This window comes from Argopecten irradians, chromosome 1, assembly GCF_041381155.1.
Source record: "Argopecten irradians isolate NY chromosome 1, Ai_NY, whole genome shotgun sequence".
NCBI lineage: Eukaryota > Metazoa > Mollusca > Bivalvia > Pectinida > Pectinidae > Argopecten > Argopecten irradians.
The window spans coordinates 40,598,860-40,626,222 of record NC_091134.1 but is presented as its reverse complement, the minus strand read 5'-3'; the positions used below and the strand labels follow the sequence as shown (position 1 = coordinate 40,626,222).

The 27,363-nt window shown below is 33.8% G+C and overlaps 3 protein-coding genes across 3 annotated transcripts in view; 1 reads left to right on the top strand and 2 right to left on the bottom strand.

The window, feature by feature from the left end:
- Positions 1–403: 403 nt before the first annotated feature.
- LOC138327762 (splicing factor 3A subunit 3-like) lies at positions 404–12,976 on the top strand. The gene is made up of 17 exons (XM_069274114.1): positions 404–593; positions 1,224–1,271; positions 2,004–2,056; positions 2,524–2,629; positions 3,043–3,115; positions 3,561–3,652; positions 4,562–4,644; positions 7,799–7,871; positions 8,085–8,150; positions 8,462–8,530; positions 8,939–9,006; positions 9,550–9,660; positions 10,334–10,568; positions 10,813–10,923; positions 11,322–11,412; positions 11,890–11,945; positions 12,382–12,976. The coding sequence occupies exons 1-17, from the start codon at positions 447–449 to the stop codon at positions 12,457–12,459; spliced, it is 1,560 nt and encodes a 519-aa protein (XP_069130215.1). The 5' UTR covers positions 404–446; the 3' UTR covers positions 12,460–12,976.
- LOC138327790 (uncharacterized) lies at positions 5,775–6,376 on the bottom strand. The gene has a single exon (XM_069274176.1). The coding sequence runs from the start codon at positions 6,338–6,340 to the stop codon at positions 5,828–5,830; it is 513 nt and encodes a 170-aa protein (XP_069130277.1). The 5' UTR covers positions 6,341–6,376; the 3' UTR covers positions 5,775–5,827.
- Positions 12,977–15,026: 2,050 nt separating the features above from the next.
- The window catches only part of LOC138327755 (M-phase phosphoprotein 8-like), a 43,032-nt gene continuing 30,695 nt past the window's right edge, over positions 15,027–27,363 (bottom strand). The window contains exons 7-15 of the mRNA XM_069274101.1: positions 23,493–23,532; positions 22,720–22,851; positions 22,313–22,410; positions 21,703–21,789; positions 21,128–21,282; positions 20,442–20,593; positions 19,900–20,027; positions 19,382–19,468; positions 15,027–19,126 (exon numbers count right to left, since the gene is read on the bottom strand). Of these exons, the coding sequence (XP_069130202.1) occupies positions 19,079–19,126; positions 19,382–19,468; positions 19,900–20,027; positions 20,442–20,593; positions 21,128–21,282; positions 21,703–21,789; positions 22,313–22,410; positions 22,720–22,851; positions 23,493–23,532 (927 nt within the window). The 3' untranslated portion in view covers positions 15,027–19,078. The remainder of the gene's footprint in view (positions 19,127–19,381; positions 19,469–19,899; positions 20,028–20,441; positions 20,594–21,127; positions 21,283–21,702; positions 21,790–22,312; positions 22,411–22,719; positions 22,852–23,492; positions 23,533–27,363) is intronic.

Below are 27,363 nucleotides of genomic sequence, written 5' to 3'. Positions count from 1 at the left end.
ATAATACAGCCAATTTGGGGCCCTTTAGGGGGTTTTTGAGTCTGTTAATTTGTCATATTTTCATGTTTAAATAGTAAATACTTGAACATCAACTTCTTCTGAATAGGCGAGCTTTGCTGTTCTCCAACAGCTCTTGTTAGATTCTGTCCCTTTGTTAAAAACAGATTAAATGTATACACCTCTTAAAATAAATTATCACAGAATAACGATTTTATAATTATTTTATGTGATTTGGAACTGCTTTGAGACTAAATAACACTTATATTTCGTATCTTAATTGAAAATAGAATTTAGCCATAAGTGCATCTTTAATATTCGTTTGAGAACGTTTTAGTTTCGTATATTTCCAAATAAAAACTAGCTTTATATATGAGATCATAGGAGCGCTTGACTTCAAGCCAATTACAAAAAACATTTATTTGACGACGATCAACACGCATCGCTTTATGGTCGCCGGTGCAAAAGTTGAAATTGAAAAAAGATTAGCATTCATCACGATGGAGGCTTTATTGGAACAACAGCGTCGCTACCATGAAGAGCGAGAAAGACTCACCGATGCGATGACGAAAGAAATGCTTCACTCTGCAAAACCGGTAAGTTACCCTGGGACGACATGACATGGATGGGCCGAACTAGAATGTTTTGAAAACATGAGACTGTCTTTCCTATAACTCTAGCCAGGATTTTTGCTACAATTCACATGTGGTACTCTAGCTTAAGTATTTCAATTCTTATGATACTTGTAGCCCAATTAGCAGGCAATATTCGGAATTCATTCCAGTTTATTAGCCACTTCTGGCCAAGGGATTCCAACCATGTCTCTAGATTAGTCTTGCTGGATAACTTGCATTTGATTTCCCCATTCATGCTACCACGATCTTGATCACCTGGCCCCCTTTTCACGAATATTGTATTTCAAAACCGATTAACAATATCTGGTGTGCACTATATATATTCAAACTAAATATGTACAACACACCTTTAGATGTAATCTGATTATTTTGCATTTTACATGTAATTTTATGTTTATATCTCTCTATATTTTTTCTAGATATTTAAACAGGGTAAAAATGATTTGATTGTTTAAACAACATGAAAATAAAGTATTTATCATTATTTCTGTATTGTGAATACAAGTATTAGAAAATTAATATTTTATATGAACTATTAAAATCATTTTAAAACTATAATATTTTTAACACTTTGTAATTTTTTGATTGCAGGGCAGAGAACAAATCAATTCTGATCACAGACTGAGGCATTTGCTCGATGTAAGTTTGACATTCATTTCCTTACCTTGTGATCTGTGTACCAATGTGATTAAAACCAGATCTTCAATAATGCTTATTAAAGCGTAAGTACAAAATGTATATTGAAAATCTGGTTTTAACCAGATTGTACGCATCACTCTAGTCACTGAAAATCTGGTTTTAATCAAATAGATAATCTGATTGCACATCACACTAGGCCTAGTCACCGGAATATATGACATATAAAATGTTTACGGGTTGTGTAACAATATATATACATCATTACATATTGCCTTTATATACCATATTTTCTAACTTAAAGAGAATATTTATAAACATTATTGAAAAATTATGACATACAGATCGATCTACATGACAAAAGGGTTGATAAATAAGATTATGAGCTTTTTCTTACTCCTTTGGGACTGGGGCCTGTGGCTTTGAATTTGGGAAAATGTGCGACAAAGCCAAGATTTGGGAAAAATGATAAAAAAAGCATAATAAATAAGACTTTTTATTTCCAGTGTATAAGTTTATTTACTTTTCTGAAGCCAATTCACAAATATTTAAAGCCTTAAAGCCAACTAAGTACATGCGATGTTTATGGATAGTCTTCAATAAACTTTGATTTTGGGAAATTTAAGGATTGAATTGGGAAAAAATTAGAGGATTTGCCATGGGGAATGGGGTCGAATTTCGGCCCCAAATCAGGCTGAAAAAAGGTCCTGTGATACAACGCTTTTAATATTGTAGAGATATCAAGAAGGAACAACAGAACTAAAAGAGTTGTATGAAGACAAGGATGGGTAAGATCGATGTATTTTACTTTTTCTTTGATTGCTTTTTAATTGGCTGGAATGTGTTTTATTTTCAATCAGAGAATTTGCCTATTTAGTGTTAAATCTTATACCGTTTCATTATGCTTTTTGATGTCACAATACTTTTTACTAACTTTTACTTGGAATGAAATTGATGGAAATGCCAATTTTTGTTTTTAATGCCAAATGTTTCTTATAGATATATACAATGTAGTATAACATCTCTATTAGGCATATATTGTTATCTTGATTTACCCATATATATTAATCTTGAATATAATTTCATTTAATTATATTGGGAGATGATGAGATTATAAATTTCTAATTATTGCTCATAATGAGGTTGGTGTATTTCAGGTGGATCATTATTTTCCAATAGACTGTTATATAAATAAATGTATTATGACTATGATTGAGTTAAATAATGTTTTGCTGCCCTTTTTCTTGCACATCAGCTTAAGGAAAGAAGAAATACAGGCTTTATCTGGACCAAATGAGTTTGCTGAATTTTATTCAAGATTAAAGGGATTAAGAGACTTTCACAGGAAACATCCAAACGAGGTACAATGATAACTTAATTAAGGTTTCATTTTCATCGGCTATATCTAGAAGTTTTAAGCTTTCAGTGAAACTAAAAAGAGTAGTACAATTAATGTACTTCCTCAGATTTGCATGTTCATAACACTTTTATGTACATCACACTGTTTAACATGGACAATTAACTTTTGTTTACAATTTAGAGCTTTTTAATTATTTTGTGAGCAGATATATTCACATAAAGCCTTTAGAACAATTCTATATGTAATGTATAAAACCATTTTTATTTTATTCATTGTTCAAAAAACAAGACAATGAACATTTGTCTTGTCACACAACTTTCAATACTGAACAATACATGTACAACTTTATGTTATTTTTATAACTATTAAACTCTCCACCTTATTAAGAAGTGGTGATTCATTTTTATTTTCCAGATAAGTATACCGATGTCGGTTGAATTTGATGAATTAGCTAAAGCTAGAGACAACCCGTCAGATGAAGCACAGAGTAAGTAGAATACTGGGAAAGGAAATCATTTTACCTGTTTAAATAAGTAATTATGATAAGTATAGCTTAAGTATGTTTAATCAAAGACAATAATTCTTTGTAAAGTTTCTTGTACACTATTCTATTTATCAAGCAAATGCCCAGGACAGTATCTTCATACATAGAGGTATAAAACATATATGTACAAGTTGTCTTTGAAATTCATTGTGAAAATGGTTTTAGCTATGGAGATGACAAAGTTGATTGTCAAAACATGGGAAAAAACACATACACACACAATAACTGAAATATTTCACTTTGTACCCTTTAACACCTGTATGTGTATTGAAAATATTCAATGCAATAACATAATATCTCATTCATATGGATTTATATCAGATGTAGAAATGTTAATTTGTAAGTTGGTAAGTCCTAAAGTGTTGATTTATTTTTCAATTGATTGCAGACTTAGCTGAATTTGCTGATGAAGAAGGTTATGGAAAATATCTTGATCTGCATGAGTGTTATGAGAAATACATCAATCTGAAAGGAATCGAGGTTTGTAGAGTCGGTGAATGAAACATTAAGTTGATAATGTAGATTTATATGAAATGAATCATTAAGATTGATCTGAGTTGAGATAGTCAGAAAAAGTGACAAAATAAGTTGAGAAAATTCTCTCATTGTAAACACTTTGGCATACAAATTATATTACACCTCCTTGATGCAGTGTTTGATATACTGCCACTAACCCTCCACCTCTTGGTTGCAAATTTGAAACCCTTAAGTTATGTGGCAGTTGCCAGGTACTCGTTGTAGGTTGATGATATTCCTCTGAAATATTGGGATTTTTAAATCGTCACTTAAACTTAACTTGTCCTTAAATGACTCTTGTTGTAACCCTAACCCTTGTTATAATAGGGTGATAAAAACCAAACCCAAACCACTTCTTTGGTTTTGTTAGAGTGAATTAGTTACTGGCAGGATTAGGGTGATCAGGTGGTGTAGTGGTTAAGCCACTTACCTTTCACCTAGTTGGCTGGGGTTTTATCCTCGGCATGGATGTTAAAAGGTCAGGGGTCACCTACCCGATCACATGGGTTTTCTCTGGGCACTCCAATTTCCTCCATTTCTAAGACCCTTCACGCTTTCATCTGGGCCATGGAAAGTGATTTGTATAAGTTGTATAACTTGTTTTGCAATCAATGTAAAATATGTTAAGTTTATAAAGTGTATAAATGCAGGATTTCTGGTAGAGATTTTGTTCTTCCACAATAAAATAGAGGAAGGGGAGGAGGGGCTTATAGTATTGACTGTTACCCATGTCACTCCCTTCCCATTGTACATGTGGGGTCATCAAAAGAATGGTTGACTTTACTAAAGAGTAGAATATGTCTAGGATTCGTGTTAAATATTGTTGATACTGCCATTAACTGATAGATACATATTTTTCTCTTGTTCTTACAGAAGGTAGATTACCTGACTTACATGTCAACATTTGACCAGCTGTTTGAAATTCCAAAAGATAAGAAGAATGCAGCATACAAAGAGTAAGGATTACGTGTTCTGTCACAATATTGAATTAGCCTAAAATATTGGTAACATGTATACGTACATGTAGCCTAAATAGAATTCTTAGATAATATTATTTATCATCAAAACAGGTGTGTCGTCCATTGATATAACTCTTGAGTAAATTTGATTGGAACTTAATTATTATACACGTCATACATCTGTTACTGTAGGAGTAGGAGATTTTGATGTTATTATGCTCTTCAAATAACCATTTTAATTATTAAAGTATATTTGATAACTCTTTCTGATAGATATGATGTTTTATTTAAGAAGCGAAGTCAATAGATTTTGTCTGAGCTTGATAAATCACAATGCTGGAGTATCAGGATATTATCTTTTCTTGATTCATAGATGGTCAAATGAAATTAAAACTGCCTCTTTAAAAAGCATTGTTTTACATTTTGGTAGTAAAAATGAGCATGCATCCAACATATTTTATTGATAGGAATAACAAAAAGCAGGTTATCAAAGGTGCAGGATCAATTAAAAATTGGCAGAAGGGACCACCATTGGACCTTTAGTGTATTTGTTACTAGTTTTGATCCTAGTATGGGCTTCTTCAGAACAAAAACAGGATACTAGCACAAGCATGCAATATAATGTTTTATCTCAGTGGCTTAGTGTTTTTCTAACGAATCAGAAAGCACGAGTTCATTGTGCGGACGAATATATTCACAAGTGCGTGGAGCGCACGAGTGAATATATACGTTCGCGCAATAAATGAGTGCTTTCTGATTCGTTAGAAAAACACAAGTGTGTGGTCTTGCTTTTATCACATACCTTCCCTATTTGATGTAGATCGTTTTATTGACTTTGAGATGATTAACAAAAATCTAAATGTTCAGTTCGCTTTGTCTTTCAAAAACCGGTCTGAACCAGTTTCGGTACAAGCCACTGCCTTGCTTGTCAGAGAGAGGAGAGAAAATGCTACAAAGTGTAGATTTTGCAAACTATCTCGTTTTTCGAATTGAGTCAGGAAATTATAACTCAACAAGTAAGATACAGGTTTTGATTTTTATATATGACAATAACTTCTCGTTAAGATTTACAACAATTACTTGTAAAATAAGATAAAAAAAACACAATATCGCGATATCGTGGTCTGATCGTGACGTCACCGACATCGGTCACACACTCAAAATTTCCCACGGCTTAACTTCAGTCAGAATCGGAGTCCGGTAGCTGAGCTATACGTTTGTACTTGCGAGGAGGTGAAGTGTTATGAGATGTTGTATTTTTTGACTGGGATGATATTTGGAATGAGATATTGAAAGTTCCACCACTGATATTTGCACCAGAAAACATTCCCGTCGCAAGATTTTGTAGGCTTACGTCTTTCTCACAACACGTGGTGACATCTGGTAAACTCTTCCTGTGTGGTGTTTCCGTCATGGTCATAGGCCTGTGTGATACTGTGGAAGTTACATTTACGTTTTTGTGACCAGATAACTGCATAATTGTCGTAGGAGCAACACCTGAATGAAGGAGTTTTGTACACAGAGTCTTTCTCAAGGATTGGTTTGTTTTCTTACCAGTTAAACCAGCATTACTTGCCATTGTTTTCATCATTACACCAAGTTTGTTTCTTCCGACGGGTTGATTTTTGAACCACTTCTGACCACTGTTGTTTTGATTAACAGCAACGTAAAATGGAGATTCCGGTGTATTCATCGCCTGAGGTCGATGCTTTGCGTACAGTTTGTAGGCCTCGATCGGGACATCGCGATTTATTTTCAGGATTTCCAAACTGTTTCGGATTAAACGATCTCATGTGAGTACTGTTTCCCCCTCTTGTTTTTGTTGTTCTTTCGTTAAATTCTAGGTATTCTGATCCAGTTTCATCCTGCTTCAATTCTATATCTCCCCATTTTAATTGTCTGTTTTCATCACACCCCCTGAACCCCAAAAGTTTAGTGTTATTGAACCAGACGGTGTTTAGCAAAGCATGTGGGTTGTCATGACCCAGCTGACCACATTCCCACAACATTTCCTCCTCGTTGTCTGAGACAGGCTGAGCTTTATTGGGACGATTCCCAAGTCCTTTCTGTTTCAACTCTTTACGCCGAGACTGAAGTACCTGACGACTCGTGGCAAATAAATCTGAGGTTAAAATGTTGAAACTATAACCATTTTCTCTCAGATAGCGGTCGATACCCCTGTGAAAGCTGGTAAGAGTATCAGGCTCATAATTAGAACCATCATTCTTCTGAAGGGACAGCAAAAACCCACCAATGTATGTATCTAGTTCAAATGGCAGAATCTGAAGAACTTCCCTGGGGTCGGACCTAGGAGGAGCTTGGATCCAGTCTTTGAATCTTTTAATGCATCCCTCAGTTTTCTTAACAGTGTTTTCATTTCTTTTACTCATGATGTAATTTCTCAGATCTGAGACACCGGAAGTGTAAATATTGGATGGAATAAGGTCATTGGCGTCGTCTAAATCAGATGAAACATGGCCATGGGTATCGGGGGAGGGGTCTGGAGGAGGGGGAGCACAAGACGCGATGGTCGAGGATGATGAACTAGATCTAATTTCATTTCCAGACTTCGATGTTTCGTTACCTTCAACTTGAGGAATGCTTGATTCATCATCTGTCTCTGGATCCATCAGTAAATCATGTAAAATGTCGAAATCCCCAACAAATGCCATTATAAACAAAGCCAACACCGGCTCTGATAACAAGGTGTAAGCAGATGACAACTTGTTGTTATTTGCTGCCAACATCCTCCTATTAATATTCCAAATTTAAATTCTACCCAGAACTATTCTAAGTCCACAACATTATTTTTATTAATTTATATTTTAAATAAAGTACAAAAATAAAATTTACAATTTATTAAGTAGCAAACTTTTTTTCTTCCCAAAATAAACCAATGCAATACAAGGGAATTCCCCTAAAAAGTAGTTCCGGCTAGTAGGTGAATACAACATTCCGTATTGTACATGTGCAATACAAAACAATGTATTTCATGGTCTGAAATTTGCTTGTATTACTATAACCAGATTCAACAGGTATGTGATAAAATGTTTTATCTCAGTGGCTTAGTGCAATATGTAATGATATGTGAATCACTCAGCTTTGGGGGGAAGTTAAACCTATGCTAGAATATTTGTTTTGTTTATTGTAGATACTTGCTGTTCCTGTTGGAATACTTGGAAGGATACACGCAAAGAGTCCGGCCATTACTGGATATTGGTGATGTATGTCAAGTATTGTAATCCTATAAATTACAACTGGGACCTTTCTATGTAAATAATATTTAACTTATCACAGATTTCCCAATGAGCATCCATAATTTATATGATTTTATTGATGTTTTTATGTACAAAAAAAAAATGGGAAGATGGTGGACAGATAGTATACACATGTTTCACCTCTTTTGTGTTGATTCCATATTATGATTCAATCTACAGGAGATGGACAATGTGAAGCTAGAGTTTGAAGCACAGTGGACTGATGGCTCATTTCCAGGCTGGCCCGTAAGTTTTATATTCAATTTGCTATAAAACAATTTTCAGGTTCAGACTTGTCAGTCTTTGTCCATTATTTCTGAACTTTGATAATTTTAATGTTCTGGTAAAAACTTCATTGTACATATATATATAAATATTATATATATAATTAAACTACTGTACCATGTAAAGTTGTCTCTCAAAACACACATCACACAAAGGTGCTATTGATTTATACCATAATTAATATTTGTATGTTATGACTAAATGTAAATACTTGTACATACATGTAATGTAGTAGTGGTTGCTGGATTATAATAAGTTGTCTCCCTTTACAGAAAGAAGCGACCGGTGCATTAGCCCACACTGGTGCTCATTTAGATCTGTCAGCTTTCTCTTCCTGGGAGGTGGGTAGGACTCTGTTTTATCTGAGTTTAACATGATATCAAATAGTTTGAGCCAGACCATGAGTTAAGACCTTTCAGTATTTATTGGTAATGTGTATCATTTATTTGATTAAAGCATCTTACATGACTGCCTTAATAGGAATTCTTATTCAAAGAAACATGCAATGTAAAAAAAAAAACTATATTCAGAAAATTAAGATTATTTATAAAAAAAGACACTGAAAAATAATGTATATATAATCTGACTTCTAATTTATATTCCAAATCAATTTATTTTTTTCTTTGTCCAAGTTATGAGACAGCTTTCTCCCTCGATTACCAGGTTTCTAAACAAGTTGATTTTGACAAATTCATGGATATAAGGAATCATAAAACCTTTATTAATGTTTAAATTTTTTGCCTTTGAAGGAATTGGCTTCCCTTGGATTGGACAGATTAAAGAGTGCCCTTATGGCATTGGGTGTCAAGTGTGGCGGGTAAAGTATTTCTATATGTCATAGCAGATACTCTGGTATCCTTAAAATTATCCTTCCCATTTTGATATGGCAAAAAAACCCTTTGATCGATTACACTATGGAATTCATTGATCAATATATTCCTGGAACCCATTTCTCAATAGCGAGTATGTAGCTAGTTATTTCCGTAGGGTTATCCTTCCCATTTTGATATGGCAAAAAAACCCTTTGATCGATTACACTATGGAATTCATTGATCAATATATTCCTGGAACCCATTTCTCAATAGCGAGTATGTAGCTAGTTATTTCCGTAGGGTTGATATCTGCGTGATTTGCAGAACATTACTTCATGAATGGTCTTCAAAATTTGATCCTCAATTGACAAAATGTTGAAAAATGTCTTATAGATCCTACAAGCCAGATCACAAAAGTAAACGGCTGAAATTTAATTTTCTGGCCAGCTATACAGTATGATCGAGAAACATGTTAATTAATACATCCCAGAAACCTATTTTACGCTTCCCCATTGCATAATTTACTGATAATCTTCTGACTTTTGTAGCACCTTAGAAGAAAGAGCAATCAGATTATTCAGCACAAAAGGCAAGAATTTGGAGGATCTGGATCCAGCTTTGTTTGCCAAGTCAAAACCTGGTCGAGCAGGCAAAAGTCGGTAAGAATTTCTTAAAATAATTTTTATAAGATTTATTTGTAGTGCCTGACATATCACATTACAGATACATGGTAGTTGATAATCCGATCTCAGTTTAAGCAGTTTCTCTGTTTTTGTCTGAATCTCAAGCTTTACTGGAACGTACATACCGGTAGCTACTGAAGCTTACTTTCTGAGTTGATCTCAAACTGACCTAAATTAAATGGTTCATATATCAGGTACCAATGTTGAACCACATTATCTCAAGCCCAAATTCAGCTCAATAAAGATCCTGATTCTATAGCTCATACTCAATTAATAATAGATACTTGGATATTTTGAAGTTTTAAGGTTTAACTGTATGTGTAATTCAATTTTAAAAATTTCAAATTTATTCTCAAGATAGTCAGATAGTCTCATTTGAACAGTAATTTCCTTTCAATTACTTAACTTTGAAATTCATATCAGAATGCTACTTGCTCATCAGGTGTGCTTTTATTTACATTTCAATATAAGTTTCACTGATGCACCCCAATAATTTATTTATGGAAACCACAGCAATATTTTTTTGTGTTGGAGATGTAGTAAACTTATCTTAGAGAATATCTCAGTTAAAACATGATAACGTTATTCCTTTAATTGATGAAGGATTTTCTTACCTTTTATTAACTTTGTGTACAACTCTGTGTTGTAGAGATACCGAGCGACAGAGAGAGATTGGAAATCTGGAGGCTCAGGTGTACAGATTTGCAGAAGTATTAAGTGAACAGAGGTCATCAACTCGTGATAATGTTCAGAGGAAACAGGCACGAACGGGCGAGGAGAGAGAGGAATCTGATGACGAACAGTACGCAGAGTCAGACTCGGACAACGATGATGACGATGTGCCATACAACCCAAAAAATCTACCACTTGGCTGGGACGGAAAGGTCAGTGTTTTCATTTAAAAAATGAATATATATTAAACAAAAAGGTATCTTTGTCATGCAGAATTTGAGAATGTTGTACTGCACTTATAACAGAATAGAATTATATTTATGACTTGAAATTATTGCAAACAAATCTTATACTACCTATTTAATTTGATGCAGTAGGATTGTAGTCTCTTTTAAAGATAATTGAAATGAATCTCTAATGTATAATCTGTATTGCCTCCACAATTTTATTCCACAGCCCATCCCGTACTGGTTGTATAAGTTACATGGCCTGAACATCAGTTATACGTGTGAGATTTGTGGAAACTTCACCTACAAGGGACCAAAGGCATTCCAGAGACATTTCGCTGTAGGTATTATTGAGCACTTTTGTTTGAAAGATTTATGGGTTCGACCAGTACTACCATTTATGCTAATGGTCTCAATTAGATATTAAGCCTTTCTGTCATATTTATTATACATTCTGGTTTTGAAAATCTCTTTGATATTATGATAAAATCAATATTTTTTTTACTCCTGTCATATGAAAATTTGGACTTTTAAGAAAGTTAATGTCTATTATTTTGAAATATTATTAATATAATTAAAATAATTAACTGATTATTAAGACTAGTAGCATATGAATTATTGAATGAAATTTATAAGTTTCTTATATCACACATTTGGTGAAATATCATCATCATGACCGTGAAATAATCCTATAAATGGTTTTTATTTTTTTAAAATTTTTTTTTCATTGATAACTAGGAATGGCGACATGCTCACGGGATGCGGTGTCTAGGAATACCAAACACTGCTCATTTTGCCAATGTCACACTGATAGAGGATGCCTTAGCATGTAAGTTACAACATTGATAGTGTTAAAACTTTATTCATAAGTCTGTTTGGTATTATAAGTTCACAATCTAGGAATATCCTAGCAGGGGCCAAAAATGCCTAGTGGTTAGTGTGTTTCAACCCCATGCTCTCCACCTCTGGATTTCAAATTGGACAGTTGCCAGATAGTATATGTATTATGTGGCCACATATTTGTGTAGTTTCTTTTCTTTCTGAATACTATGGCAGCTGGCATGTCCTTCAATTACCCTGGCTGTTAAAAGAATGTAAAAAAAAAAGCTTAAAAAGTAAATGAAGTACATGATGATTTGATTTTGACAGCTTTGAGTTATCTCCCCTCCATCGATATATTTCTGTGAAGTTCATTGGCATTAGAAATGTTAGTTTTAATAGATATTTTTAAATTATATTGTATATAGCTTTAATTCATGTCATTATTTTCTATATTTGATTTCAATTTTGAAATTCTATTTTTCAGTGTGGTCAAAAATCAAGTCTACTAAAGAAACAGACAGATGGAAGTCAGAAACAGAGGTATGATTCTGGGAAATATGTTAGAAGTAATTTGTAATTCGTAAACAAGTACGATAAATCATCTTATAATTAAGTTATCCATTGCCGATTGATCCAATGTGTTGTGATATCACTCATATGAATTTTGGTACTCTATCATGTAGTGGCATTTAAAGTCTCTCAAGACTTTTGAAAAGAATGAGAAAACTCTGAAAGATAAATTTTAAGTATGAACCATTTTATGACTGCTTTAGCATACAAGCTTAGCATGATTGATGACACTTGTCCTTTGTTTGCTATCCTATCATGAGACCATGATAACAGTTTGTCCAAATTATTACTGCTTACCAGTACTCAGCAATTTTAGTTGGACATTCCTTAATCTGTAGAAAGAATCGATTGTCCATGCATATAGATATCATCTGAATTGATGTTACATTCTGGAATTCATTTACAGGAAGAATATGAAGATACAAGTGGCAATGTATTTAACAAGAAGACGTATGAGGATCTAAAGAGACAAGGGTTATTATAGTTTTGTGGAGATAGTGTGGCAGCTGTTTATAAACATTATTAAAGTGTAGCGGTCAACACTACAACTGTCATTGATAAGGACAAATCTTCAATATCATGCAACAATCCAGAAACGACGCAATATTAGTGCATCTATAAAGCAGCAGACATGTCAGTTGATTGAAGTGTTACAGATACAGGGGAACAGCCCTTGGATCTGCTGCTTTACAGAAAAGATTGGAGAGGGGGTTGGATACCCATCAAAACAGAAAGTGTTGCCTGTCGCCTTTTAGTTTCTACTCATAAGTAGTACATGTATTGTTAAAAGAATGTTTCCCTTCTGATTGAAATAAAGTATATGATAACTTAAGGATAATGGTTGCTAATAAGGATGTTCTTTCCTGGAACCATCCTTTTTGATGATGATTGTTTTATTGAATACTGTATTGTATAAAGTGAATCATGTAATCGACCATTTCTCTTCATTCAGCCACAATATCATGTACAATTTTATTTTCATTAAATCATCATCGACATGATTCTTTATTTTTACTTTCTTTCTTTCTTTTCTACAACCTAATGGATCAACGCAAAATAATTCTTAACAGAGCAATTGTAAGAGTACATATTGCCAGCTGCCAATCAAACAGCCCTGGTACCACAAGAAAGCTTGCATTTTGTATTATGTATGATATGACATTGAATAGGTACATACACATGTATTAGTGAGCACGTGGCATGACTGCATACTGCCAGGCAATCTGTCAATACAATTAAACCTTGTTAATTCAAACTGAAAGATCCTCTTTGATTCTAAGTATTTTGTTGGTCCTGACTTTCACCTTACATTGTATGATCTTGAATCCTTAGATGATTCAAAGTGTTGCCAGGGTCCCATTGTCTTGTGAGGTTTGACTGTACACAATGTACATGCATGTCCAGAAACCCAAATAATATGTAAGGGTCCTTTTGACTTTTAAGATGGGAGTTATGATGGATACGTGTAAGCCACAAAGCAACATGACTTTAGATCCTATGTTCTCAGTCATATGAATTTTCTCTCTCGGCATCATGCAACAAATCACAAAACAATCATTCTTTACTAGATATTTATTAAATTTTATAAATAACTTTTTAAGAATAACAAAAAATCTTAAATGAAAATTGACACACTTTGTCACTATTCCTCTGAAATACTACATCAACAAAGTATGATATAAATCAAAGTAGACAACTTTAATAATCAACATGATCCGACTATAATACAATGCACCACATGCTACAGACCTGGCAACTGGACCAACAAACAAAGGGAGATAATGCATGACAAATGATTCACGGCAGCAGATCAAGGGGGATAATTCATTACAAAAATTACATACTTCATTGAAATTAAGGTCAATTTTTAACAGTTTTTGTAAAAAAAAAATGTTGTCGACAAAGAAATGAATATTAATTCTATATGAGTAAATATAGTTACAGAGCATCTCCCATTATTTTGTTGGATATAAAGCATGCAACAATAAACTATCTAGTATTTAAAACAAAAACAAACTTAAGAAATCATTCTTTTGCATTACTTATGTGAATTCTTAACCTTCAAAATAACCCTTTAATAAAGTAACACAAGGGCTGCGACAAGAAGGTGAAGTGTCTCTTAAATTGCACGGTTTTAAAGTTATATCACTCTATATAAATAAATTCTCACTTGGATGTTTTACTGGTGGTGTAAACAAAAACTCCCACTGGCATATCCTAGATATGAATTTGTATATTAGGATGAAGCATTAATGAAATAATCAAATTCTTTTCCATATAGGTCCTTGTACAAATCATATATTCATACCTGGGATATTCCAATCATGTAATGAATTGTTAAACTAACTGTTAACAGAACAAAATAGTATTATCATATATTAGATTAACTCAACTTCAAACAATTCTAAGTTATAATAATATGATCAACTAAAAAATCACAGAAGAAATCATGAAACAATATAGCCATATATACTGATAGCTTTGGTGTAATCCCTTTACACTAAGAATATCCAGTCTTGCCTCATACCTGGTAAATTGATTCTCCATTCTCTATATTGAGTGAATAGTTTCCACACATCCGTTTTCATTCCATTAGAAACAAATATAACTAATGAGTTTTTACTGATGCTTCGAGTAGTTGCACTGTGAATAACATAAAGTAAGATAAAGAGAAGGTAACAGATTTTCTTAGAAAAAGAAAAACTGGATGAAAAATATGCTTCACAATATAATGTGTATCACCATCCATTTAAAATATGATGACGTAATGTTTTCAGCATATATTAATTATCTTTGTTTACAAGAAAATAGAATAGTACACAAACACATATGTACATGCAAGAACAAAATAGCCTTATTCAAAACAATCAAGACTATATAAACAAGTATGGGAGAAGTGTGAGAAAACAGAGTTGTTTGGAGAATAATCAGAAGAAGGCTTAACAAAACTGCTGACAAATATGGGATATAATTTTAGGTAAACTTGTATGAGTCTTTTAACATACTGGTATGTACATTGAGTATTTGTGACAATAAAAATTAAAAATTGAGTATTTGTGACAATAAAAATTAAAACTTTTGATTTTCTCTTGAGTTGTCTTACAGTGGTCTTCTTCAAGATATAGAAAAAAGTTGAGGAAAATATGAAGAAATGCAAGTGATTAAAAGATCAAGAATTAACATGACAGCAAGGCATTTAAATCTGAGGAAAAAAAATAACAGAAAAAAATGGGAGTTCTTGAATTTTGGAACTTAAATGAAAAAAAGAAAATAAACAAATTTCTCTGATGTTCTCTATCATTCATCAACAACTCAATCCAAGCAACACCAACACTATTCTCGCAGAACAGTGAAAACCTTTTTCAAAAAATAATTCCAATCTTAACCATAATTTGAAGCTTTAAAATCTGAGCACACCAGTATCATATGACAGCACGGTTCAAGTCCACCCAAACCTAACATCAAGCATGCATTTCCAGCAACTTTTATAATACAGCACTCTTCAAGATTCACAGAAAGCAAACCAACAAACTTGACAAGTTCACTCCAGTGTAAACATAATTGTTTCAGAATCAAATAAATATCTCCACTGTTTAGATAACAAAACATATTCACTCTGAAATTGCTTATAACTAAATTACCAAAATTAAACATTCTTAGTTTTATCCTTATCTTTTGTTAATGTACATCCTCTTAAAATGTGTTTACAAGATCATAAACCAAAACCCTACTGATTTTCCTATTTTTAATAGTATTTCGTCATCTTCATTTCCAAACTCTCGAGGCATTGTCATTTGTAGGAAACCTATCATTTTAAGCTGCATGGGTTTGCCGACCTACCAAACTTTGTAACTTCTATCTAAAATGTAAACAAACCAAAACATTTCAATGTATCAGTATTCAGTTCATCTATAAATATATCATCTTAATTGAAACACAATTACTTTATGTCACAAAATTTTAAATCATGATTCTTGAAAAGATGTTAATTTTAATTCCTGCAGCACACTTCTGTCTTACTTGGCTTATACTCATATATTCCTACCTATATATATTGTTATAACATCTAAAATAAAACTGTACAAATTTGTCTATTCATCATGTGATCCTTTCTCCGTATATTACTTGGCCTTAGTTTAATTGGCAGTGATGGAAAATGAGTTTTGACTTGGTGAGCTATACTGTGACAAGCACCATTTTTTAATACCGGGTGTATATATGATTTTACTCTCTTGCATGATGCTTGTATACTACTTGATTTATAACTGAGGTTTAATTAAGCTGTGGTAAAGATGTACATATTATCAGTTCAGATTTGTATAAAACTCAAAAAATGATCAAAATCTAACACATGAAAAATATAATTATCATAATGATCATTTCATACATAAAACGAATATTCAATACACAAATCACTGATATGTCACTTTCAAGGAAGTTTGTCAACATTTCCAACATTAACAAATACATCATTGGTTTACTTCTGTATGTACAACATGAATACTAAATCACTTATATGTTGAGAATGATGTATGTGCGCAGGATGAAAACTTGTGACTTAAGCTTAGACCACATGGTAAACATTGTCTACAACACCAACAAGATGCACTATTTTCTTTAAGACTACAATCATTATAAATCGTTAATCTATACATACATGGCCCTTATCACATCTAAAAGGATGATTTTTGTTTCTCCGCATGATAAAAAGTTATGATAAATCATTTTTTGTTTCCTTCAATACCCTATATGATGAATTATTGTATCAAATCACTAAATATTCTATCTTCACCTAATCTCTAGGAGTTGTGCATTTATATAAATTGTATAAGCATTGGATGGTGTGAGGGGAAAAAAATGATTAAAAATAACATTCTTCATATAATAATACAAACGTTCACTTGATTTCCTGAGTTAATTTTAGCCACTATGCTTTTAGTATTTCTGTATTTAAAAAAGAATTAAGGATAAGAAATGTTGAGCAAATAGCTACAGGTAAATATTTTATAACTATATTTTCACAAAATGTGCCACCAAATGGAAAGTTTCATTAAAAGATGTTTATACAAGACAAAGGAGGGTTAAACACAAACACACAACTACATAACATCAAGTTTTAACAATCAGCATCCGCCTCCGAACGTTACCTAAAGCCTATTTTTTTCTTCTTTTATAATATTGCAAACAAAAAGCACCAGGTAGTCCACATCAAATATTTTACTGGTTTCAGAAATTGATGTGAACAAAACTACGACAAGTACGTCCTTTACGGAATTATCACAAAACATATCAATTAAGGAATATACAGAAACATCTAGATCTCATGCCATACAATGAAACAGTTCCCACAAAGACTCATTTATTTTATCATCATCAGTTGAAAATGGACACATTTGTGCAAGATTACAGTAAAATAATTACATATTAATTATTCAGGATAAATGGAAATAAAAAAATTCTTATTTGTATTAATTTCAGTTTTTAGAGTAAATAATATGAATTACAGGAACCTGTAGTTCCATTCAAAGAATTTCTATCAAGTCAATTACAAAATTAAATGTGCAGAAATTAAATTTCGAATGATCTAAGATTATCGGTAATTGCAAAAAGATTGAAAGGGAAATACACAGACATAGATTTATATACAACACACAGGGACAGTGAGGGGACAATAAGTACCCTTCATAATAAATATCACAATCATTTACAATTAGCAGTTTAAAACTAATTCTCAGGTCACCTTGTATTTTGTCTCTATTTAATTTTATATTTCAAAACTTTGATTTAATAGCAAAATCAGATAGCATGCTCACAAATAGAATCCTTGCAACACACTCAATTATATAAATTAAAAACTTTTTGAAATCAAATATCAATTTGTTTACTTTCTTGATTCTCATTATTTGTTGTTTTTTTTGGTCAGGACTTCCTGAAACATATTTACAGTGTTTTAAACATAACATTTTACCGGTATTAAATTATATTGGCATAATGTGGTTGTCACAGGGATGGTTTTTTCAGCAAATCACCAGAGATGATCTTGGTCTGCGTAAAAAACAAAATTGGGATGTTATTCGTCTCCATCAATTACCGAAATGCCATTTGCCTTAATGATGTGTTGTCGCTATTTGCATTGTTAGGCTTATATGTACTAAACTGATGATTAAAAGTGATGATAACAAAACCCAACACGAGAATACATCTAATATCACTCTAATGTGGTAATAACTGGCTTTGTACAAATGAAATATACTGTGTATGACACTATCCTGCCTTATCTCCTGTAACAAATACGGCCCTGGTATACATATATATGTACATACACTTGGTAGATAGTTTTATGTTTTCATGTATAAACTGTACAAAATAGCAAACATGTAAAATTTTCATCTCAATAGCTCTTCTGCTTTTTTACATTTTCACCAACATGTAAATTTTCATTTCAATAGCTCTTCTGCTGTTTTTACACTTTCACCAACATGTAAAGTTTCATCTCAATAGCTCTTCTGCTTTTTTACCCTTTCCCTAAAAGTCTGAAACTGATCTATTGTGAGCCACGAACTAGTCCTACACATAGTACATATAAATATCCTATCCAGATATCAGTATCATTCCATCCTTTCTGTTACGGTGACCAGGAGCTTGGTTCCTGTGTGTCTGTCTGCTTTATCACAAATCCCTCACACCAGAATTCTTATATTCTACAAAGTTAATGAACAAACATGAACTAGGTTCCAACTGCTGTTCAAATGTTTCATCAATACAATGATAGAAAATGTACAGTAATTCTGATTTCTCCTTTTCGTCTTCATATGCGAGATCAACGGAAGAGGAAACACATAATTTCAATGAATGAGATCAACAGGTATGGAGTAGGTGGAGATTTCTGTTGTGACACCTGAGGGCTTGAGACACTACCTGCACAAATCTGAGTTGGAAATCCTTAGAATTGTAGTGTCTCCCTTTTACTGTCTCTCCACAAGTCTTCAGTAATGTTCCTTTGGACACTCTCCATGAAGATTTATGTCTATGTACAGGTGTCTATGTCCCAGACATTTTCGTCTCACCTAACATTTTATGTCCAGGACAATAATCCCACAAGTCTATGAGTCAATCAGCTGGGCTTTGTATGCACATACCACTAGTTTGGCCTGAAATACATGATATCAAGAATTATTTTAAACAATTTAAATGCACATGGTCATAATTTGGTCTATACTTTAAATTAGTTTAATATACTAACTGTCATGTCATGTGAACGCAATTTTCATGTCATTTGTGATCAACTTTAATTGGCAATAAGAAGAAATAACTTTTCTGATTTTGGCAAAATATTTATTGCTAGTTTCTATAGTTTTATAATACTACACAGGATTAATCTTCAATAATATTCATACTATACTAACCTTTGATCCTGGTGCTGGTACAGTGTTGATAATAACTTCATTCCTTCCATGTTGTAGAGGGCAACATGATAACACAAAGTTGGCCTCCTGAAAAATGAAGCAGTCAAATATCAACTCAATAGATGGCAATGATAATACAAAATTTGTTTAGGATAAAAGAAGTAGAACATGTAAGTCCACGACATCAAGTGACATCCAACATAATTTGACCCCCGGTGAAAACATTTACAGTCAAACCTCATTTACTCTTTAAGTAGATAGGACCAAGTGAAAAGTTTGATTAGGATCAGAAGCACACACAGCATCTTCCAAGTTATGCCCGATGCCTAAGACAAGATAAAGTATAAAGCCAAAAGATGGACAACCATGTTACACCCTCAACATCTTGTAGTACTGCTGACTCCATTTTACATGCAGAGTTATTTGCTCATGGAAGTGTTGTTTTTTCTTATAAAGTAATAAATTGTCAATAATCATTATCCATTTTAAAGGGAGATAATTCTATGACAGTGGTTTACCTCTGTTAGTGGTGGTTGTTGGACTCCATTAAGCGAGACATTCTGTACAGCACAAGGACCATAAAACCGACATCGAATATCCTGGGCCGTGATACGGGCATGGGCAACAAACAACAGGTACCCTACACCTGTGGTGGAAAATGATGATATAAACTTAACTTGTTCATTTTAATAGCTGAAACTTAAAATGATTTTTTTTTCTTTCAAATAATTTATATTCAATCTTTATGTCCGTTTAATTTGATTTTTTTTTAATATCATCTAATAACATGACAATGAAAATTTGGAAACTCAGGAAATTTTACCAATTGTTTCTTTGTATTATTTTTTCTTCCATCATTATGATTTAAATCTAAATTTATTTGTATTGCATAAAAAAAGAAATAAGACAACTTTGCTAATATTTCTTGTTAAATGTCAATAGACATACAGAAACAATTTCCATAGTGCTTTAAATCAATCAGGCCTTCAGATTACTTGGAAGTTGCAACCCTAGACGGTTTTATCACTTAAAACAAAGCTTTAGATATGTTTATACCAACCTGGAGTGTTGGCCTGAAGTTCGTGTTTAAAGTTGACAGAGAATTTTTCTCCCTCTGACAGCGGGAAGCACTGGAGCGGGAAGAGAGCACTGATGATCTTGGCTGTACTATTTAGTGTGATGGCCACTTGTTTGTCAAACTCATTGGTTAATCTGGAAATAAATAGCACATTGATAGGAGTCATTCATTTAGAGATCACTATTTCAGGCGAATAAATATTACATAGAAAATACCATAGATATTTCATAATACCAAGACGCATTATAGCATGTCTTTCAATCAAATTTCACTTGCATGTACAGTAACACATGGTTATACTGAACCTCCAAAATTATACACACATTACAAACATATATGAAACTGGACGGAGAAGGAGAATTTCTATGTTATAACCATGTTATAATTGGGTTTCTTTATAAATAAGGTTTTACTGTACATATTTCTATGCACAAGATTTTTTTTTAGAAGTGATAAGTTTCTTTTAAATTTTGTGAAACGTAGAAATCTTTTTGAGGACTGATTTTTTTCCAGTTACAGATATCAATTCTGCAGGAAATTTACTAAAACTTGATTTTATACAAAATAAACAATGTACTTCTTTAACCTTTTAGATATGGACTCCTTATGAACTTCTTATAGATAAATGCAAAGGATAGTCAACCTGTAATAGAGTATGGATCAAATACCTGGAGATATAATCCACAATGATGTCCTCTATCTCGGTCAGTCTCATCATTTTGGCGTACGTGACTGCAGTAAATCCTGAGTTGTTCTGAGCCGAGAAGTTAGCACCATGCTCCAACAGGAACTTCACAATCTGCTTATGGCCGCGTCTCACCGCCTTTAAATCAAACACTTCTAATTATTTCACTAATTTTGGCAACATGTTTTCAGACACAAGTTTTGTTCATTGATATTGTTACCTAACCAGTTTTCATGTGACATTTCGATGACTTGTCTTCCGCTCACTGACTCAAGATTTTGCTGTGTACTTAAGGATTACTGTCAGTATTTCTTATTCAAATAATATCAAATAAGAACATTTTATCTCAGACAATTAAACCCCTGTATATCAAACTTAAGGTATTATTTGATTAGGTTTAACATTATATTAACAGCAACGGTCATTGCATGTGTGAATGTCAATTTTTTGGGAGGCTGCAGTTATATTTATGTTGTGTCTTCTTGTAATAATGAGATTCTTGCTCTTTTTATAGTGCTACCACACTGAAGCATGCCGCTGAAGACAAGGTGTTGTTACCTTCATTAGTGCTGTTTCCCCCGTCGTCTGCTGCAGGTTCACATTGGCTCCCAGCTCAACTAGTAATGCTACTGTACAGATGTGAGCCTAAATAACCAATAATGACACTTAATATTCTAGATTGTAAATCTAATATAAAATTTTGAAATAGTTAACTTAATTTGCTATGGAAATTTACATTATTCAATGAATTCAGGGAGTATTTTTTATAAACCAATATTAGTGAAAGATACTTTGTAGCACGTAATTATTAATCAAATGAATTTTGATAGAATTTAAGTAGCCAAAACATCTGAAATGTACTGTATGTCTTGTGTTTAATGCAAATGATGCACTTACTATTTGATCTGACACTGAAATAAGGCCACTGACATGCAAGCTCTGTTAGACTTCTCTGGTGGAAGTCTTGATGATAACGTATTGCAGGGGCTTTCTGAACTCTCATGTTTACATTTGCCACAGAACGTTTACAATTTAATGATGCTTTGAAATTGATCCTGGTTTTAGACACAAAATAAATCCCACCAAACAAAGCCACAAAGGGAATTAAATGTACCATATCAGTGTGAACACACATCAGATTGATGATCGGTGTATCGTTACCACTTACATGTTCGCATGCCAGCATGAGGGATGTTGTGCCGTTATGTTGCTGTGCGTTGATGTTTGCTTTGTGGTTGACTAGCAGCTCTGCTATATCATCATTACCTAAAATATAACATATTACAAGCAATCTAATAATTTTAAGTAGGCATGGTGAATTAAAGAAATATAATCACATGAAATTAAAACAAATCACAGGAACTATCATTTCAAAAAATCAATAGTATGTGTCTCAGTGGATTAAAATTATCATTTTAAATCTTAGGAATTATGTTTCCTGGAACCTGCCTCAAAGACGAAACATTCAATAAAAATGGAAGTTTCATTTAAGGATTTTTTTTTTATTTGCATAGATTTTAAGATTTTAGAACAAGTTGATCCATGAAGAGTGACACTATTTTAATGAGGCCTCACCATTTTGAGCTGAATACATCAGCAATGTAATCCCCAAATCATCCACAGATTCTACATCAAACTTCTTTTTGCTGCTCAATGCTTTTTTCACCAACAAATAATCTCCTTCCATTACAGCTTGTCTGAAGTTTTCTGATAAATAAAAAAATAAATAAAAAGTGTATCTACAGATTCTAAGCTTTATATTGACATAATCCCTGCCTTTCCTCTTCTGTAAACAGATTTCAAGAATATTATTCTACATTAAAATATTATCAGGAATGATTATAAGTAAGCATGGATTCCTAATGTATTGATTAGGCTTCAGCATGGCTGCCTCAGCCATATCTATAACATACAATTTTAAATGGAATGCAGTATAAAACAAATTTAATCACCAATATTGATACTAACTTACATAGGCCTATTGAAGGAAATGTGGCAAAACCAGTGAACACAAACTCATTTTCAACAATAAGGTATTAATTATTTAAAAGTTAGCATCAGTTCAGAACTAAATTAATATAAACCAATTGATGAACATGCTAAGGTGATATTTGACAAAAACATCTACTAGTTTCTGACAGCTAATTATATCTGTAATAGGAAAATATGCAACTTAAATAAGGAGCCTTAAAAACTTGAAGCACAGACCTTCCATCTTCAGTAAAAGAAAAAAACTTCCTATAAGGGGGATAACTCTAAATGACCCTGAAATATTAAGGTATCAAACCCCTAAAAATATACTGGTATAGCTGCATATAGAAATCAAATAAGAGTGCAAGTGTACTTACCATCACTAATATCAACTGTTTCTTCTCCATCATCAACATTCTGAAAAGAAAGGAATAAATTTAAATATTTTGCCACACAAAAAAACTTATACATACAGTATTTTAATATTCACAATATTAAGGAAAAAGAGGAATTTCTTGAATCAGTGTTAGAAATAATCTTTCAAAGGATGAACAAATATCTTCATGGCATATTTTTATTTGTGCAGTAGTACTAGCATTTTCTAGATGTTGGTAGTAAAGTGCTGCAGTTCAAACATGTCAAATTTACCTGGTAACTAATTGATTGTATATATGCATGGAGATTTTGAGGATTAATTCAAGCTCAACAATCGAATCACCCCACAAAAATCATCAACTGTATAGTCTATTAGATTTACCACAAATGACTACATTTTGGTATTTTAGGACTTCCCCTGAGCATTTTAAAGCAAACATTGATGGTGTGACTACATTAAGGACACATGACCCATTTTTTATATTATATACATATACTATTCCAAAAATGAGATTTAACATCCTCTAAATGACTAACTAACTGTACAACCATGCATTACAACAAATAGCAATAATCAATTACATACAAAACACAGACTAAGACATAAAATACTGTATTCTGAAACTACATTTACTTCTTGAAAATTGAGAAACAATGACTCTACTTCAACATTTCAACCTAATGTGTATGAAAAAAAAATCCCCAAAACCCAGGCTTTCGTAACATCAATAAAAAACAAGGTTTTCCTCATAGACATTCAATAGCATCTGCGACTAGCAACATAAGATTGCTTCTCTTAGATTTATGAAACACAATACAAGGAAATTGTGTCAACTGCATTGAGAAATGCGTATGTTGGAAGCCCAGGAAATTCATTTTCCTGCTCCTTCTATGTCTTGGAAGAAGGAAGCCCTCCACTGAAATATTGATTTCTGAGTAAACTTTATAGATTTCAGACTCAAAGGCTTCTCCTCCAGTTTCATTTGCCTTGTGCCATGAATACATCTATCTTAATGTAGTCGGCTGCTCTTGTTTTAAAGAAATATCTTCATCATGATCAATGTTTTGCAATTCAAATTTTGATGTTGCTTTGGTTTGTAAGCGTCCTTGCTTTTCAGCACCAGTATAAGAACAGTGTAAAGCTGCCTAGCTCATCAGGCTTTACTACTTGATTTATATACCTGGCAATACTGCAAGCAGCGTAGGTGTGAAGCATACAGAACCAATACTGCTACAAGTTCTACCTTGAGGGCTGTACACATATTAAGGAGATTTTTAGATTTTCAACAACATCATTATTTTCATGTCGACATGCCAACCACACCTACATGAAGTTCCCAGCTATTTCTTAATATCAAGCAAATGTCAGTTTCTGAATGATCTATTATGCAAGAATGTATTTTTACAAATCAGTTACAAACAAGGTTTAACCTTAATGGATTGTTGCCCTGCTACACCCATATGTTTAATGGTTTGTTGCCCTGCTACACCCACATGTTTAATGGTTTGTTGCCCTGCTACACCCACATGTTTAATGGGTTGTTGCCCTGCTACACACCACATGTTTAAAAAGTTCCCAGCTATTTCCTAACATCAAGCAAATGTCAGTTTCTGAATGATCTATTATGCAAGAATGTATTTTTACAAATCAGTTACAAACAAGGTTTAACCTTAATGGATTGTTGCCCTGCTACACCCACATGTTTAATGGGACAGTGTCCTGCTACACCAATATGTTTAATGGGTTGTTGCCCTGCTACACCCACATATTTAATGGTTTGTTGCCCTGCTACACCCACATATTTAATGGTTTGTTGCCCTGCTACATCCACATGTTTAATGGATTGTTGCCCTGCTACACCCACATGTTTATAGGACAGTGTCCTGCTACACCCACATGTTTAATGGGACAGTGTCCTGCTACACCAATATGTTTAATGGGTTGTTGCCCTGCTACACCCACATATTTAATGGTTTGTTGCCCTGCTACATCCACATGTTTAATGGATTGTTGCCCTGCTACACCCACATGTTTATAGGACAGTGTCCTGCTACACCCACATGTTTAATGGGACAGTGTCCTGCTACACCAATATGTTTAATGGGTTGTTGCCCTGCTACACCCACATATTTAATGGTTTGTTGCCCTGCTACACCCACATGTTTAATGGGACAGTGTCCTGCTACACCAATATGTTTAATGGGTTGTTGCCCTGCTACACCCACATATTTAATGGTTTGTTGCCCTGCTACACCCACATGTTTAATGGTTTGTTGCCCTGCTACATCCACATGTTTAATGGGTTGTTGCCCAGCTACACCCACATGTTTAATGGGTTAGTGACCTACTACATCCACATGTTTAATGGGATTAGTGACCTAAAACACCCACATGTTTAATGGGTTAGTGACCTGCTACGCCTACATGTTTCATTGGTTTAGTGCCCTGCTACACCCAATTTTTTAATGGGACAGTGCCCTGCTACACCCACATGTTTAATGGGTTGGTGACCTGCTATGCCTACATGTTTCATAGGTTTAGTGCCCTGCTACACCCATATTTTTAATGGGACAGTGCCCTGCTACACCCACATGTTTGATGGGTTGATGACCTGCTATGCCTACATGTTTCATAGGTTTAGTGCCCTGCTACACCCATATTTTTAATGGGACAGTGCCCTGACTACACCCACATGTTTAATGGGTTGGTGACCTGCTACGCCTACATGTTTCATAGGTTTGTTGCCCTGCTACACCCATATTTTTAATGGGACAGTGCCCTGCTACACCCACATGTTTAATGGGTTTAGTGCCCTGCTACACACACATGTTTAATGGGACAGTGTGTCCTGCTACACCCACATGTTTAATGGGACAATGTCCTGCTACACCAATATGTTTAATGGGTTGTTGCCCTGCTACACCCACATATTTAATGGTTTGTTGCCCTGCTACACCCACATGTTTAATGGTTTGTTGCCCTGCTACATCCACATGTTTAATGGGTTGTTGCCCAGCTACACCCACATGTTTAATGGGTTAGTGACCTACTACATCCACATGTTTAATGGGATTAGTGACCTAAAACACCCACATGTTTAATGGGTTAGTGACCTGCTACGCCTACATGTTTCATAGGTTTAGTGCCCTGCTACACCCAATTTTTTAATGGGACAGTGCCCTGCTACACCCACATGTTTAATGGGTTGGTGACCTGCTATGCCTACATGTTTCATAGGTTTAGTGCCCTGCTACACCCATATTTTTAATGGGACAGTGCCCTGCTACACCCACATGTTTAATGGGTTGATGACCTGCTATGCCTACATGTTTCATAGGTTTAGTGCCCTGCTACACCCATATTTTTAATGGGACAGTGCCCTGACTACACCCACATGTTTAATGGGTTGGTGACCTGCTACGCCTACATGTTTCATAGGTTTAGTGCCCTGCTACACCCAAATTTTTTAGGGACAGTGCCCTGCTACACCCACATGTTTAATGGGTTTAGTGCCCTGCTACACACACATGTTTAATGGGACAGTGTGTCCTGCTACACCCACATGTTTAATGTGTTGATGGCCTGCTTTATCCCTGTGTTATGTAATAGTGGTTGATGTAGTGGACTGAAGAAGCCAGCCACCAGAACCACCAGATTGATGTGGCTGGTGACAGTCTTCAAACCGACATGATTATATTCTCAATCAATAACCAGTTAATATCTGTTCCCAGCCCAGTAGCCCACTCGACAGTGCATTAGGATCAAACCTTCTAGACACCAGGTTATACACATGTATACAAGGCCAACATTTTTTTTCTTCCAAATTCTTTTTTTTTATCAGCAGTTTCATCTATGCATACCCTAATTGATGA